We start from the raw sequence: 16,512 nt of genomic DNA on the forward strand, positions 1-16,512 counted from the left end.
TACAGTAATTATTCATTGAAAGGGTGAACAGTGTTTCTGGACACAAACAAAGAAATATATTAGCAGACAACACAGCCGAACTTTAACACAGGTCTATTTGAACTGATGGGTGATGAATGATTTGAACATGCTTGGAGTTGAATGGCATCTCTCGCTTTGGTTGTTATCCTCTCTGCAATTGCCCGGGCAGGGAAAGACACGCACTGAACTGATGGGAGAAAAAGTCACACCTATAGGGGCGGGTGTCAGGGTATTATGAAACGTCCGGGCAGGGTCCTAACTTTAGTATTTTAATTGTTCATTAAGGCAACATCTTTTGGAAAAGGTAACTATTACACCCAAGTAGAATTCTATTATGTTTTTATGGCTGATTTCACTACAGTCATTTTAAATTGAAATCAAGGCACAAAAATTCGGGACGATTTTGTGTCCGGACAGACGTTTACGTGACAAGTCAATCAAATAAGGGACAATTTCGTATTTACAGGATGTTTGGCAACCCTACCTGTGGGCCAACATTACACAGCCGGCTGTACAAAACATATTAACTCTTTCACTGCCAAATGGGCCCCTTGGCCTCCCTGACAGCGAAAAAGGTTAAGTAAAGTGCTGTGTACACTGTCAGCATTATGTACGAACAAAACAGTAATAACAACGTGTTATTGTAAATCATTGTGTTTGTATTTCATGTATTTTTAACCATTAAACATACATAATACCATTATAGCAATGCCACAGAGCAGAATTACACTGCAGACCAGTGAAAGTTAAAAAAAAAAAAAAAAAAAAAAAAGCCCTGTGCAGTCTCTTGAAACAATTCAAACATGACTTCATTCTTTATGTTATACCAGTAGCCCAGAAACATGGAACCAGGGAGTGAAGTGAATTTAAAGAGATTGAAACCTCACTACTGTGTTCTTTGGCAATGCATTTGTTCATAAAGTGAGGCTTGATGACTGAAGTGTGTCCCAGAGGCTGATAAATTCTTCCTCTCCCCTCCCCAAGTTATCCCCTGCTGTCCCTCTCTCCTCTGCTCTCACTCTCCTCCCCCTTCCCTCTCCCCTCTCTCGTCTTCTGGGTCTCCTGGCCAGGCGATGACGTCAGCCCGAGGAAAGGGATAAAGAGAAGATCATAAAGCATCAAGAGATCAGGCTGCTTGTGGCAGGAGGTGGAGGAGGGAAAACCTCATCCCAGGGCCCTGAGAAGCACAGTCCTGACTGCAAACCTCGCATTCACCCATACAGTGTAACTGAGGAAGAGAGAAGATGCCGCAGAACGTGGTCCTCCCTGGACCTGCTCCCTGGGGCTTCAGGCTGACTGGGGGGATTGATTTTAAACAACCCTTAATCATCTCTAGGGTAGGTGGACCTTATTGTATTATTCAGGGTCGATGGACCTTCATTCTATTCATATCTTGATTAGGTGAACATTTCTACTTTCATCTGCCAGGTAGATGGTCTTTAGTTTATTTGTCATTCAGGGCAGTTGATCATGTATTAGTTTTTTTCCCCTTGTTTAGATTAGGTGACTGTTATTGTAATACCAGTGGTATGTAGTGTTTTGTTTAATAATAATGGTCTTTACATTTCTATCAATGTAGGTGGTCTCTACATTCTTGTCTAGAGCAGGTGATCTTTAGTGTCGTCTAGAACAGGTGGTATCTGGTTTCTTGTTCAGAACAGGTGGTCTCTAGTTTCTTGTTCAGAACAGGTGGTCTCTAGTTTCTTGTTCAGAACAGGTGGTCTCTAGTTTCTTGTTCAGAACAGGTGGTCTCTAGTTTAATGTCCAGAACAGGTAGTCTAAAGTTTTTACATTCATATTAATGAAAGTGGTCTATAGTATCATGCCTATAACAGGCGGTCTCTCGTTTTAGACTCGTGTTAATGAAGGTGGTCTTTAATTTCATGTCTAACAGGTGGTCTCTAGTTTTAGATTCATAATAATGAAGGTAGTCTTGCAACTCAAATCTGTATTTGGTGGTCTTTAGTTCCATGCAGTATATAAAAGGTGCCCATAAATGATTATGAGGATAGGTGATCCTTAGATATATAGTATCACTGAAGGCGGTCTTTACATTCATATCAGAATAAAGATGTATTTATACACATAAGAAAGGTGGTCTTTGGTTTCATATCTATTGAAAGTGGCACTCAGAATACTGGTGGGGTTTATTTTAGTTCCAGGTACAGTATGGGGTATTGTTGCATATCTAGTTGTCTTAAAGTTCAGTATGGCAATCTTTAGTTTGCTTTATGCTATGAAGTAGTTTCTGCCTTTGTATTTTGCTGTAGGAGTGTCACAGATCTCTAAACAGGAGGAGGGTATTTGACTGTATTTGGGAGTCAACCCTTTCTCTTTGGGGACTGTGTAGCAAAATCTGCGGATGAGAAGTGGGCAAAAGGGTCTCCAAACGTATCCAAGTAAAATAAAATCTATTTGCTTTTCCTTGCTTACAGAATTCAATGTGTTACTGTGCATTCTCTAATGTGATGTTTGAACACGTTATGAGAGTGTCACAATAGTAAAGATAGAAATAAACTATGTAATGAAAGATACTAAAACTTGGTAGAGTTTGCACAAATGAATAATGCAGTGTCTCCTAATTAAAAGCAGGATTGCTGTTTATAAAATATGTTTGGAATAAAATGTGTGCACTCTCTGTTTCTGAACATCAGCCTGTCCAAGGCTCATGAATGTAACTTATATACCCTATATGTAAGGGAATATACAGTATGTATATGTGTTAATGTGGGGAATGTGTAAACAAGTTTATATGCTCAATGTACCAGGACAGTGTTTTTATAAGAGTGGCATATCTTCAGAAGCTTAAAGCAGCAGTCCAGGCTGCCGTTTTTTATTTTCCCCTATAATATGTGCATCAATACAATCCACACAATGATAAGTAATTAGCAAAGTTGCCGATCGATCCGTTCTCCTGTGATCGATCAGCGAAGATTCGGTTCGGGGGTTCACTAAATGGCTGTCAGTGTAACAGAAGAGGGCCCAAGATGCAAAGCTCTGTGTGGAAGATTATGTGACCAGGCAGTCACTAGATACAATTGGTGCACTGCTAGCGAGAGTGAGGGCCCAAAAGGGGTGTATCAGAGCCTGTTTCATAAGAGGAAGGGGGTGTAACTTTGTGATTGGTTGCTATAGAAACAAAAAAGGCTTGTTACATTATAATACATTAAAAAAATTATTTCAGAGTGGTTTTAAAAAAAATGCTACTAGTATTTTCTCATTTTACAGAACTGATTTTGTTTTTGTTTTTTAAACATGTAGGATATTGCTTGGTCTGTAGCTTTAAATGTTATTTATCCTGTAGTTCAAAATATCTGTATCTTTATTGACACAATTGGATCTCTGGTATGAGGTAATAAATAATACAACTTACTGAGTTACCAACAGCTTCCTCCTAAGCAGTTTATGGGTCGGATAGAAATGCTGTCAGCCCTGCCTATTGTTCTGTCAAATCAATCTTAATACCTTGCAATAGTGGAGCACTATGATCAATCTTTACATTGTTAGTTGACTAAGCATTGAAATAGGGCAGCCAGAACTCCCATTAGCCCAGATTTAAACATGAATAGTAATGTAAATACAGCTAGTCCTAAGAGTCCGTGATGGGAACATGACACATAAAGTAACCTTCCCACTTGGAAAAGAGAAATGTGTCCAGCACATACCGTAGATACCACAACTCTCCCAATAAGGGGACACGTATTAATGGGACATAATGAGCACTGCGATAATATTCCTTACTGTAGCTAGCATTCTGATGTCCCCTTGTTATATGCAGTGATGGTAATTGCATTTTGGCTGTCCTAAGCGAGATCCTGTTATGGGCACATACACACAACCAGCATGGCGCACCCCACATATTATTTTCACAAACCCCATTGTTTTACCAATCCCTGTAGATAAACTTTCCTCTTGGATGACACTCCACCGCCTTAAACTCAATGTGGCTAAAACTGAGCTCCTTATATTTCCTCCTGAATCTTTTTCCATAACAGTAAACAGTAATACCATCTATCCTTTCACCAAAGCACATTGCCTAGGACTGACACATGATTCCTCCCTTTCCTCGCCATTCACATTCATGGAATGGCCACAATGTGTCGCTTCTTGTTCCATAATATTGCCAAGACCCACCCTATCCTCTGCCAATCTACTACCACAACTCTAATGCATGCCCTTATCCTCTCCCATCTGCATTATTGTAACATACTGTTAACAGGCCTCCTTGCCTCGCAACTTTCTCCTTTGCGATCTAACCCAAATTTGGCTGCTAGAATAATTTCACTTTTAATTGAACTTTTTCCCCCAAACAGTATCTGCTCATCTCCTCCTTAAATCCCTCTGCTGGCTTCCCATAACATTTCGGAACACCTACAACAAAGTTCTGCTTATCTTTAAGGCTCTCCACTCAACTACTCCTCCCTACATATCAACTTTGATCTCTCATTATGCCCCTGCTCCTCTGCTGCACTCTACACATCTCCTGCACTCTACACATAACTGTCTTCTCTCAACCCCTTTCACCTCTACTGCTCTCTTGTCTTACCTGTGGAACTCCCACCCATTCAGTATGTGCCAAGCACCTTCTCTCTCTACCTTTAAGACCAACCTTAAAACTCACCTCTTAAATCAAGCATTTCAATAGCCTAGACTCACAGCTACTGTCCCACACCCACAGTCACTCCAACCAACATTTTGGGCAAGCGCTGCCATCTACTGCACTTATTCCCTCACCTGCTCTCTCTGTAAGTTTCGCAACATACCACTTAGATTGTAAGCTCTCCAGGGCAGGGATTTCCTTTCCTATTGTCTGATTTTGTTGCGCTTATTGTATTATAATTCCCTGTATTGTGTTTTTTCTTTGTAAAGCACAGAATACATTGTGGGCACTATATAAATAAATATATACATAAATATCCAAACAAAAAGTGGCGTCTTAAATTATTGCCTTTAAGAGGATAACCATTTCTGCATATTGGACCCGCCACTTATTACTTAATGTAACTATTTAGGTACAAGTTGCAAAGAATTTGAAATGTGAAGATTATGGGCTAAACATCAATTACACTTAAATGCAGTGTTTCCCAACCTGGGATGGGATCATTTAAAAAGGGGACTCATAGTGACGAGAGGCACATAATCTGTGAGATGCAGAAAGTGTCAAAAAAAAAGGTAAAACATTTGCTGTGTGGGAGCCCACTGTAAAAAGCCTGGGGACCAATGATCTAATTTACTGTAATATAATACTGACATCAGTGTCACAGAAATAATGTAGACTTTTTGGGACTCTAGGCAATTTCATGCATTGCTTATGCCCTAGCAGTGCCTCTGAAATTGTGTGCACATAACAATTTTCTACCTGTTCCTACTGGTGCATATAACTATTCTCTATATTGCTTGCTGGCATAGAAGCTGAGAAAGTACCAAGAACCCCTAATGGTTAGTGGCATAGCGTACAATCCAAATAAGCCCTGACAATGCTCACTTTTGCAGCTTGAACATAGCCCCCAAAATCCACAAGAAATATTGAGTGGCAGGGTGAACGCCTTGTGTCCTTGGGCAAGTCTCCTTGTGTTTCCGGCACTAAAATTAGATCATAAGTTCTTAAGGGCAGGGACTGCTTGGGAATACATTGCAAGCACTATATAATAACAATACTTTCTCTTATCTGCACATGCGTTGGCTAATGTAGCACCAATTTAATAGGACTTCCTCTAAACTTCCTCCTTGAGAAATATTCACAATATGATATTACAGTTACTATCACAAAGAATAATATCTGCTTCTTGTCACACAGATATCCAACTATAAAGTTCAAATATTATGCAAATATTGGGTATTATGGCTGGATGTACTATTAAGGACCTGTACAATAAGTTCCTTTCTAGTTTGTAATTTGAACATGTTTGCAGAATTTATGTGTGGGGTACGCTGAATGCTTATTTTCGGATATGTTCAAGGGGTCCGAAACACATTTGAAGAGGTGATGCTGGGGACATAGTTCTGCATTTACAATTCAGTTTGGTTGAAGATGCATAAATCATTTCTTCATTCTGTATATATCTAACAATAGATGAAGGCTAAGTCCCCTGCAATATCTTATTTGCAGTACAACAAAATTAATTCAAAGAAAAAACCTGGTTTAACCATTAGTTTATATATGCATAGGGTTGGGTACTTTACAACATAATTCATGATAACACAACATCTGAGTGTCTAATTGGATTCTTTAGCCCCATTACCACCTCAACAGCATAATCCACATTATTCAGCAAAAGACTGTATCTTCTCAAAATTTTGATAGGGGAAATAACAGTTAGCTATTTCCCTGTAATGCCACTACTAGCACATTACTGCAATAGCTTACCTCATTTCAACACAGCATACATATGAAATTCAATTTCAGCTTCACGTGCCAACCCCACCCTCTGCAATAATGACGGGATTTACTTTTTTCTTTCTCCACCTTCTCTCTCTCCTCCCTCCTCCTATCCCCCCCCCCTTCATTTTCTCTCTCCCCCCAATTTCTCTCTCTTCAGCACTTTCTCTATCTTCCCCCACTCCTTTTTCTCTCTCCACCACATCGCTTTGGTTTAATACCTTATGATGTCATCAGTTCTTTCCGCCTCCCTCTCCTGCAGCATTCTTGCCTTCTCCCTCGCATGTCAACTGACACTCTCTTTCTCCGTCTGCTTTCTACCTAAACTTTAAAGCTAGCTGACTCTCCATATCTGCCACCAGGCTATGTGCATTGTGATGTCACCGACGAGCTATATCTCACGGAGGGACGGATAAAATAATTGTACTGTATAATATAAAGAGATATCCCAGGACTTGAATATAGATTTTTACATGTTATTGCATGTTTTGTGGTAATATTATTTGTCATTTTTAGATTTTTGGGAATATGACAAAAAAGGAAACGGAAAAACGACTGACCTAGTATATTACTGTGAATTACTTCTTTAACCACTTCAATGCAAAGCAGCGCATGGTAGATCTCTTTCTCTAATGACGCACCCGGCTTTGAAATATTTCGCTGTTCACACCTTTCAATATACAGGGATTGCCTCATGGAAGATCAAAAGAATGTTCTCCTAAGCGGGACGGCCCTTTTCCCAGGAACGAGGACATGTGATACAGATCTGAACATATGGCACATCGGGAGCATCAAGGGGTCATCTATAGCTCGGCACCTGCCAGGCAGCTGACAAGGGCTGGAGGTTAAACTTACAGCAAACTCCCTCCACTCTCTGATGTCATGTCACTTGCATACCTTCTGGCTAATCATAGGCATGGAGCAACCAAAAGGAAAGCCGCTTACGATCATAAAGGAAGGTTATTTTTGCTTTCTGGGAGCAGAAAAAAAAATCATTAGGATTTTTGAAGCACATAACGAAGCGACACATGCAGTAGGCACCCTGTTGGGGGGAACGGTGTTAGAGTTTACACAGTGACGAGGATAGAAAGTTTCTGGTCTATTAACAATACATTTGGAGACGTACACAACTACCATCGAGGTTTGTGTTATGATAATGTGATTGTATGTATATTTATATATGGAAAAGGCAGATAACAGGCCCTCCAATACATAGTTAAGCCACTATATGGCCAGTGCACGCACCGTACAAAGAATACAAATAAGACACCACCCTGAGGAAGGGCCCAGAGAGGAACAAACATTGGTACTGTATATGTATGCTGGATGGTAAATATCATTTATGATCTTCAAAACAGCAGTGCTGTGTCTTTCTTCAATGGAGTCCAGTGGAGTATTTGTTTTATATCATCACCACTGTGAAGCGCTATGTACATTAATGGCGCTATATAAGTAAAGACACACAATACAATATATATATATCATATACTAATACTACAGTATATACTATGCTAGAGAATATAACTAAACTCCCCATATTTATGGAGAAAGGATATAGATAAAATACAGGCATACCCCGCATTAACGTACGCAATGGGACCGGAGCATGTATGTAAAGCGAAAATGTACTTAAAGTGAAGCACTACCTTTCCCCACTTATCGATGCATGTACTGTACTGCAATCATCATATACGTGCATAACTGATGTAAATAACACATTTGTAACAGGCTCTATAGTCTCCCCGCCTGCGCACAGCTTCGGTACAGGTAGGGAGCCGGTATTGCTGTTCAGGACGTGCTGACAGGCGCATGCGTGAGCTGGCGTTTGCCTATTGGGCGATATGTACTTACTCGCGAGTGTACTTAAAGTGAGTGTCCTTAAACCGGGGTATGCCTGTACATAGTAATGTACTATATAATTTGTCATATTGGATTTAGCATTGGTGAACATAGGATCTTGTCTATTGTTGTATACAGTAGGTCACAAACCGAGTAGCACTCCAAATGACACAAATATACTGCATATACAATGTAGTGGGTTTGGGTTTTGAACTTGCTAAGACTGTGTATGTTTAATAACAAGGAGACTGGAAATAAAATTGTTTTACAACACATTAACCTTTTCGCTCCCCTTCTGGCAATTGAAGCGTTAAACCAAAAAAAAAAGCCATATGATTGGATTTATAAATACTATCTTTTCTTGTTTCTTTTTTTTTTTTTAAAACAAACTTTGAAAGGTTTGTCACTTTTATTACTGTACTGTTTTAGGTCTGGATGGAAAAAAAAAAGTTTCCATTATCTTTATCAACAAACATCCCGGCGTGTGGATAAGATGTTAGAGCTGCTTAGATTAAAATGGCATCTGTAATTAATGATAAACAGGTGAAGACAACGCTAACGTGCTAACGTTTTTTTATAGTAGAGCATGAAATGTCAGTATCACGTGTTACACTTCACGTCAGGGGCGGGCAACTCCGGTCCTCAAGGGCCACTAACAGGTCAGGTTCTCAGGATGTCCCTGCTTCAGCACAGGTGGCTCAATCAGTGGCACAGTCTTTGACTGGGGAATATCCTTAAAGCCTGACCTGTTGGTGGCCCTTGAGGACTGGAGTTGGCCACTCCTGCTTTACATCCTTTCTATCATTGTCTTTTCCCATCACATGGGGGGGTTATTTACAAAAGTCTCTCGGCTGCAAAACGGTGCACAAGAATTGCACCATGTCTATGAGAGGAAAGATCCCTGCTGCTTATCAATGGGATTCCTTTTCTTTGATTAATATGGCTCAGTTTTTTGCACTGGTTTTGCAGCTAGGACACTTTAGTTATTTACACGGAACAATATCTAAGACGAGTGGAACAAGCAATGTAACAAAGTTTTCCTGCTTATTTTGTAATGGGGTTGGTACAGCATGTAGTAGGGGGAATTATGTAGGGAAGTGAATCCGGGAAGAAGGTAGGAGGAAGGGAATACATTTTCGTCACTTGCTGTTTATTTCTAGCATATTTGCTTCTAAGGTTTTCTTAGTAGAAGGGTTTAGTATCTTTAACAGATCATTGTTCATACAATAAGAGCCATTTACATTTGTGCATAAAATACAGAAAAGTCCAAAAATACTTTAAAGAAGCAATTCTACTTTTATGGAGCACTTTTCATGCCCATTGTTTTATCTTACCTCTGATCGAATATTAGTATGTAGCATCCCACTGCTGTAGTGTTGTTATTCACACCTAGCAGGATATACAGTCTTGGCATGTACTGCCACCCCCACACGTAGAGTGTCATTGATATATTGGACTTGTAATGAAGTGAGAACATTCAGCACGGCCCTGAGGAAGGTCTCCATGCGGGACCGAAATGTCGGCTTACGTGTGTCTATGTTTTGAATGCAGTTTTTTTGGATTAACCCCGTGCAGTTTGCTGTCTCTTTACTGGTCCTTGGATTGGTTCGTATGCTGTGTGTATATATATATATATATATATATATATATATATATATATATATATATATATACAGTGTTCGACAAACCTATACATTTGCTCGCCCCGGGCGAGTGGATTTAACCCCCGGGCGAGTAAATATTGGCCCAAGCAGCACACGTTTGGTACTAGGTGGCGAGTAGATTTTTTGTGTGGCGAGTAGATTTTTTGGTGATTTGTCAACCACTGTATATATATATATATATATAAGACTGTACATATTACCCTGCTCCTCCCTTTAGAAGTTTGCTGCTGTAAAAAGAAAGGCCTTACATATAGAAAAACAAAAAGAACAATTCCTGCGCTCCTACCAATTAGGCTCAAATATAATAGTGATCTCATGAGTAAGGGTTATTTAGTTAATAATAATAATAATAGCATGTTCCTGTATAGCGCTGCTAGTTATACGTAGCGCTTTACAGACACAGTCCCTGCCCCGTGGAGCTTACAATCTATGTTTTTGATGCCTGAGGCACAGGGAGATAAAGTGACTTGCCCAAGGCCACAAAGAGCTGACACCGGGAATTGATCCAGGTGCCCCTGCAGCAATCTCAGTGTCAATCAGTGTCTTTACTCACTGAGCCACGTTAAGGCATAACCAAATTTACAGGTACCTACACTGAATATATATTATATTTTAGCCTAATTGGTAGGCAGGAATTGTTCTTTTTGTGTATACTGTGTGTGTGTGTGTGTGTGTGTGTGTGTATATATATATATATATATATATATATATATATATATATATATATATATATATATATATATATATATATATATATATGTAACAGAGCAGATGGCACACAAATACAAATGAAGACAGGTGCTTAGTCCCATATGAATGAATATAATCAAAGGCTCCTTACCAGGCAGACCGGAGAATCCAGGGAATCCAAAGTAGGCACAGCAAGGAAGAGACAGCACACTTATTAGCAAAAAGAATAGTATTAGTAAAGCAGGCACAAAACACCAACGTTTCGGTCCTAAGTAAGGAGCCTTTGATTATATATATATATATCTTACTATATATTTCTGAAAGCATTGTATGTGTCCCTGTCTGCACTGTCCCTAGCGGCAATCTGATTGGTCCCTTGGCCCGCCCGCCCCCGTTCACCTCTCATTGGCCTGAGGTGGAGTGACGGGCCAAAGGTCCAACACACACACACACACCTCTTACCCACACACACACACACACAAACACACACACATACACCTCTTACCTGCCGGTCCCGGAGGCTCCGCCGCTTCCTCCCCGAACATCAGCCTGAAATCCAACTCATCACAGCCGCAGTGCGTGGCGCTAGTCGGGACCCGCGCGCACCTCCTCCTCTCCCCGGGTCTCCCGGTTTCCCGCGCTTTTTCCTCCCCCCACCCCCCGGCGCCGCTACAGTTAGCGGGGGAGCGGAGCGAGCGCCCGGGACACAGCGGGGGACTCTCACCTCACCACGGCTCTCAATTGTGTGCACGCGCCGCGCGCCCCCGCGCTCTCCTCCTCCCGGGATGCCGCTGTGTCTGCTCCCCGCACTCTCCGCACTGTGACCCGCCTCCTGTACTGGCTACACGGGTTCCCACACCTGCAGCTCTCCCTGCGGCCCGGGGGCAGCGACTTCAACCCCAGGGACAGCGCCTACCGGCAGGTCAGTGCCACCCGCGGCCTGTGTGCAGGGGGTGTGTAAGTGCCACGGCCTTTGTACAGGACGTGACTGGGTCTGTCCTTAGCCTGGTAGTGGGTGCAGCTCTGTCTGTGGGACAAGGTGCAGCCTGTGGCTGTGAACTTCCCTGCGTCAGTGGGTGCAGCCTGTGCCTGTGATGCCCCCGTGTCAGCGGGTGCCTGTGATGCCCCCGTGTCAGTGGGTGCCTGTGATGCCCCCGCGCCCCTCCCTGCCCTTTGCCCCCCCGCCCCTCCCTGCCCTTTGCCCCCCCCGCCCCTCCTTGCCCTTTGCCCCTCCCTGCCCTTTGCCCCCCCGACCTTTGCCCTCCACGCCCCTTGGCCCCCCCCGCCCATCCACGCCCCTCCCCCCCGGCCCTTCCACTCCCCTCCCCCCCCCACCCTTCCACTCCCCTCCCCCCCCGCCCTTCCACTCCATGCTCCCTGCCCTTCCACACGCGGGCAACGCCGGGTATATCAGCTAGTATATATATATATATATTTCTAGCACCATGGTATATATTGTATATGGTATTTATGTTTATGCTCCGTACTGCTTTTGTTCGCAGTGCAATAGTTTTTAGGTAACAATCACAAACATGAGCTGCGGTTTCATCCACTACTTACACATTATGAAACTGTTGAACTCTCTAAGTTAAGTAGCAGTAAGTGGTCTCTGCCAAGCACTTCTAAGATACTTTGACCCAGCAGTCACAAAGACTCATATCTCACAAGCACCTGTTTCATGTAGCTGTCAACACAACATATTAATGCGGCGATAGGACAAGCGTTACAGAGTGGAACAGCCACAGAGTCCATCTGGCTGTTAAATTCAAGACCCCTCACAAAAGACACTAGAAGGTGGGTCCTTTTAGCCCCTTAGCCTCAACAAGAGAAAGCTTTTTAGGGCCCTAACTACTAAGCCAGTTTCTGCCATAGGACACCTTCCAGCGCTGGAAGGCACCTCAGAAGCTATTCAAGGGTTGATGGAATGTAAAGTCTTCCAGGGCCGAGAAAATGTACTGTATCAGAATACTGCTTATTAAATATGGGCTTAAGTGAGACACCTGCAATGTACTAGCAGAAAATAGCTGAAAGCAGTTACATTTGTTTTACTGAGACAAATTCAGCTTTTGTGTACAATGATTCCTATCATCATGTTGCAATCTGGATATTTTTACTTTTGTGTTTTTTTTTCACCCAGATAAAAAGATGGCTTTTCCTCCTATGATTCTTAAAAATGAGGCCTGTGTTATACATTTAAAAAAAAGTATATATATATATTTCATTCATTCTTCATGCTTTCATTTTATTATAACTAATTACGCTTAAAAAGTTGCAGAAGTATTTGTGTAAATGGCACATACAAAACTTGTCATTTTTTTATAATAACATGTTGTTTCACATTTGAAAATAACCCAGTGTAAAGAGCGCATTGACTGCAATGGGCATTGCCATGCGATGATGCTCGATCAGCGCTGTCACAGTTTAATGAATAACTCTTTTAGTGCGTGTTAAAAGTAGGTGTTTGGGTCAGGGTGGCGGAACTAGGCTCCGGTGAGTCCCTGACAAACAATTTCTTCAAAGTACAGGTCTCCTCAAAGAAAGAGATACAAAGTAGAGCTCTACTCACAAGTTCATGATGAAATTCTCCTCTAATGTGACAGCCAAGAACAGTGGAAAGACAACGTTTCAGGTCAGGTGATGAAAGGTCCATATGGGACCTGAAACTTTGTCTTTCCACTGTAATGTCATTATGAACTTGTGAGTAGAGCTCTACTTTGTATCTGTATCTTTGAGGAGACCTACACGTTGAAGAAATGGTTTGTCTGTGTCATATTGGCTGCACAAGCAGGTTTCTCCTCACCTGAGGCTGTTTCCCCATACTTTTGGAATTGTACCGGTGAGTCCTTCCCACCGAGGCCCTACCTGTGGGGTGGTTTCAGCGGCGGCGATGGAGAGAGCCCACCCCGGAATTCATTGCAGAAGTTGTGCCGGACTTCCGCTGGGGCCTAACTTTCGTGTGAGGACCACCTGGGTGGGCTTTCTCTTCCTCTGGCCACGCCACCACTCCACAGGTAGCGTCCGGGGGTAGAGGGGAAACTTTGGAAATGCTGCAGCGCTGTTCCGCCTACTAATAATAAGGGCCAGAGCAGCATTCCAGTGCTGGGAGGGTGGTGGGCCCCAAGTCGTCTGCACATATGGTAGTTCTGCCAATGGTTTGGGTGGAGTTTCAGGATGTATCAAATTCTGTGTCTCTTTAATTGTTTTTCACTGTTAATTTGGGTTAGAAGAATTTGCCAGGTCTGAAGTGGCATAAACTTTCCTGCATTAAATGCGGGGAATCTGTAACCAGGGCCGCCAACAGGGTGGGTCTGCCGGGGTTGGTGTCCCGGGCCCAGTGAGTCAGAGGGCAAGGGCACCCTGCGCGGCCGTGCCCATTTCATTAAAAAAAAAGGTGTCAGAAAAAAAAATGCTGGTGATCCCCGTGCGAATGTGCAGATCAGAGGTCTCGGCGTGCATGCACAGGGAAGCAGGGTGTCCGGCCTGCTGTCACTCATCCATCCAGGCAGTCACTCACCCACGAGGCAGTCACCCACCTGCCCAGGCAGTAACCCACCCACCCAGGCAGTCACCCACCCACCTAGGCAGTCACTCACCCACCCAACAGAGCAGGCTGTCACTCACCCAAGGCAGTCACTCAAGGGGCAGTCCCTCATGCAGTCACTCACCCAGGCAGTCACTCAAAGGCAGTCACCCACCCACCCAGGAAGTCACCCACCCAGTCACCCACCAAGGCAGTCACCCACCCATCCACCCAGTCACCCACCCGGGCAGTCACCCACCCACCCAGGCAGTCAGTCAGTCAGTCACCCACCCAGTCAGTCACCCACCCAGGCAGTCACCCACCCATCCACCCAGTCACCCACCCGGGCAGTCACCCACCCACCCAGGCAGTCAGTCAGTCACCCACCCAGTCAGTCACCCACCCAGGTAGTCAGTCACCCACCCAGGCAGGCAGTCACCCAGTCACGCAGGCAGTCACCCACCCAGGCAGGCAGTCACCCACTCAGGCAGTCAGTCACTCACCCAGTCACCCACCCAGGCAGTCAGTCGCCCACCCAGGCAGTCAGTCACCCATCCACGCAGTCACCCACCGACGCAGTTAGTCACCCACCCAGGCAGTTAGTCACCCACCCAGGCAGTTAGTCACCCACCCAGCCTAGCAGTCAGTCACCCACCCACCCTGGCAGTCAGTCACCCACCCACCAGGCAATCAGTCACCCACCCAGGTAGCCAGTCAGTCACCCACCCAGGCAGGCAGACACCCACCCAACCACCCACACAGTCACCCATCCAGGCAGTCAGTCACCCACCACCCAGGCAGTCACCCACCCAGGAAGTCAGTCACCCAGGCAGTCAGTCACCCACCCACACAGTCAGTCACCCACCCACACAGGCAGTCACCCACCCAGGAAGTCAGTCACCCAGGCAGTCAGTCACCCACCCACGCAGTCAGTAATCCATACTTAATCCCCCCCCCCCCCCCAGGCCCTTACTTAACCACCCCCAGGCCCTTACTTAACCCCCCCTGGCCCATACTTAAGCCCCAGGGCCCATACTGAATCCCCCCAGGCCTTTTGTCACATTGGATGTAGCATTGGGTATCTTTGTCTTTTGTTGGAAATATTAAAATAAACAGATTGCATTGTAATGTTTTTTTTTTTCCATATTACAATAAGAAGAAACCAGTTAAGTAAAAGTTGCGCGCTAAAAATTTTTTGCCATGGTCGATGCGCTATTGGTTGGGGGGAGAGCCCTGTTCCTTCCATTTGTCCCGGGCCGCATGATTTCTGTTGGCGGCCCTGACTGTAATATTTTATGCAAACAAAAGCTGAAAATGTAGCAATGCGACAAACTTCTCTTTGCACTCTCCTGTCCTTAGATTGCCAGATTACCCAACTAGTGTTTACACTGTTTCACTATTAACAACTGTGCAGTGTACACTAACAAAAGTAATTATTATTAGCTCTTAAAGCTGGAAGCCACGCTGCTCGAGATTTTGGTTTTATTATTTATTTTTGTATTAAAAACAAATCTTCCCTGACCAAGGGGACCCCGCAGAGCTTTAAAAAAAATGGGGGGGAAATTGCTGCTTTAAACTCATCGATATTGAATAAAGTCACTGGTGGGAGGTTTATGCTTTATTAAAATATACTGATTTCCCAATGACATATCAACCACACATTACATTCACACATTAAATGCAATGTGAAGCTCTTCCAGCTTCCCATTGCAAAGCCAGGATAACCAAGCTCTCACTGATGAGACCCGAAAGCTCGAAACTGCTGTCTCTGAGTACTGTAAGTTTACTGGCTGTGCACTTTAACCCAGGCTGTGCTGAAAAGCTGTGTAGTACACTAGGCATAAGCTTATAGGGGTCTATCTTAAAGTGGACGAGAAGCAAAGTGACACACTGTGCTCATTTGCATGTCATTACCCAGAATCCCTGGCTGCAGTGGATTTTCTTCTCTATGTCAAAGTTTGGTATGTTCTGAACCCACTATTTTTATAGTTATAAAGGTTTATAGCAACATGTTTAACCAATGCAATTTTCACTGGTAAGTGTTCCAGAGTCATTCTGTTTATGGTGCTGCTCGAAGCTGATCTCTCTCGGGGGGAAAGGAGACGGGATCGTTCTGTTCTAAGGTTCGATGCAAAATCCATTAGTACTAATCCTTTCACTTAATATGTGATCAGTTTACAGGGAGCATTTCATATTGGCTTACTGAGAAATTACCCACAAGAGATGCTAAACACATTATTAAATTATTTTTAAATAATTGATTTCATGTTTGCTATAGTCAGCTGAATACTATCTTACAGTTCCTTTAATGAGAGGGAAACTGCAAAGTCCAGCTCTTCCACCATTGAGAGTTGATGTATTTATTCGGCGCTATGGAATATGTTGGTGTGTTATAAATA

The 16,512-nt window shown here is 43.5% G+C and overlaps 1 protein-coding gene across 3 annotated transcripts in view; it reads left to right on the plus strand.

The window, feature by feature from the left end:
* Positions 1-1,133: 1,133 nt before the first annotated feature.
* The window catches only part of PDLIM3 (PDZ and LIM domain 3), a 41,932-nt gene continuing 26,553 nt past the window's right edge, over positions 1,134-16,512 (plus strand). For 2 of the 3 annotated variants that reach the window (XM_075610148.1, XM_075610150.1), the window contains exon 1: positions 1,135-1,358. In XM_075610148.1, coding sequence (XP_075466263.1) covers positions 1,266-1,358 — 93 coding nt within the window. In that variant the 5' untranslated portion in view covers positions 1,135-1,265. Of the gene's footprint in view, positions 1,359-16,512 lie in introns of all 3 variants that reach the window. The other variant, XM_075610149.1, reaches the window with a different exon arrangement.

Source organism: Ascaphus truei, chromosome 1 (genome assembly GCF_040206685.1).
Source record: "Ascaphus truei isolate aAscTru1 chromosome 1, aAscTru1.hap1, whole genome shotgun sequence".
NCBI classification, from domain to species: Eukaryota; Metazoa; Chordata; class Amphibia; order Anura; family Ascaphidae; genus Ascaphus; species Ascaphus truei.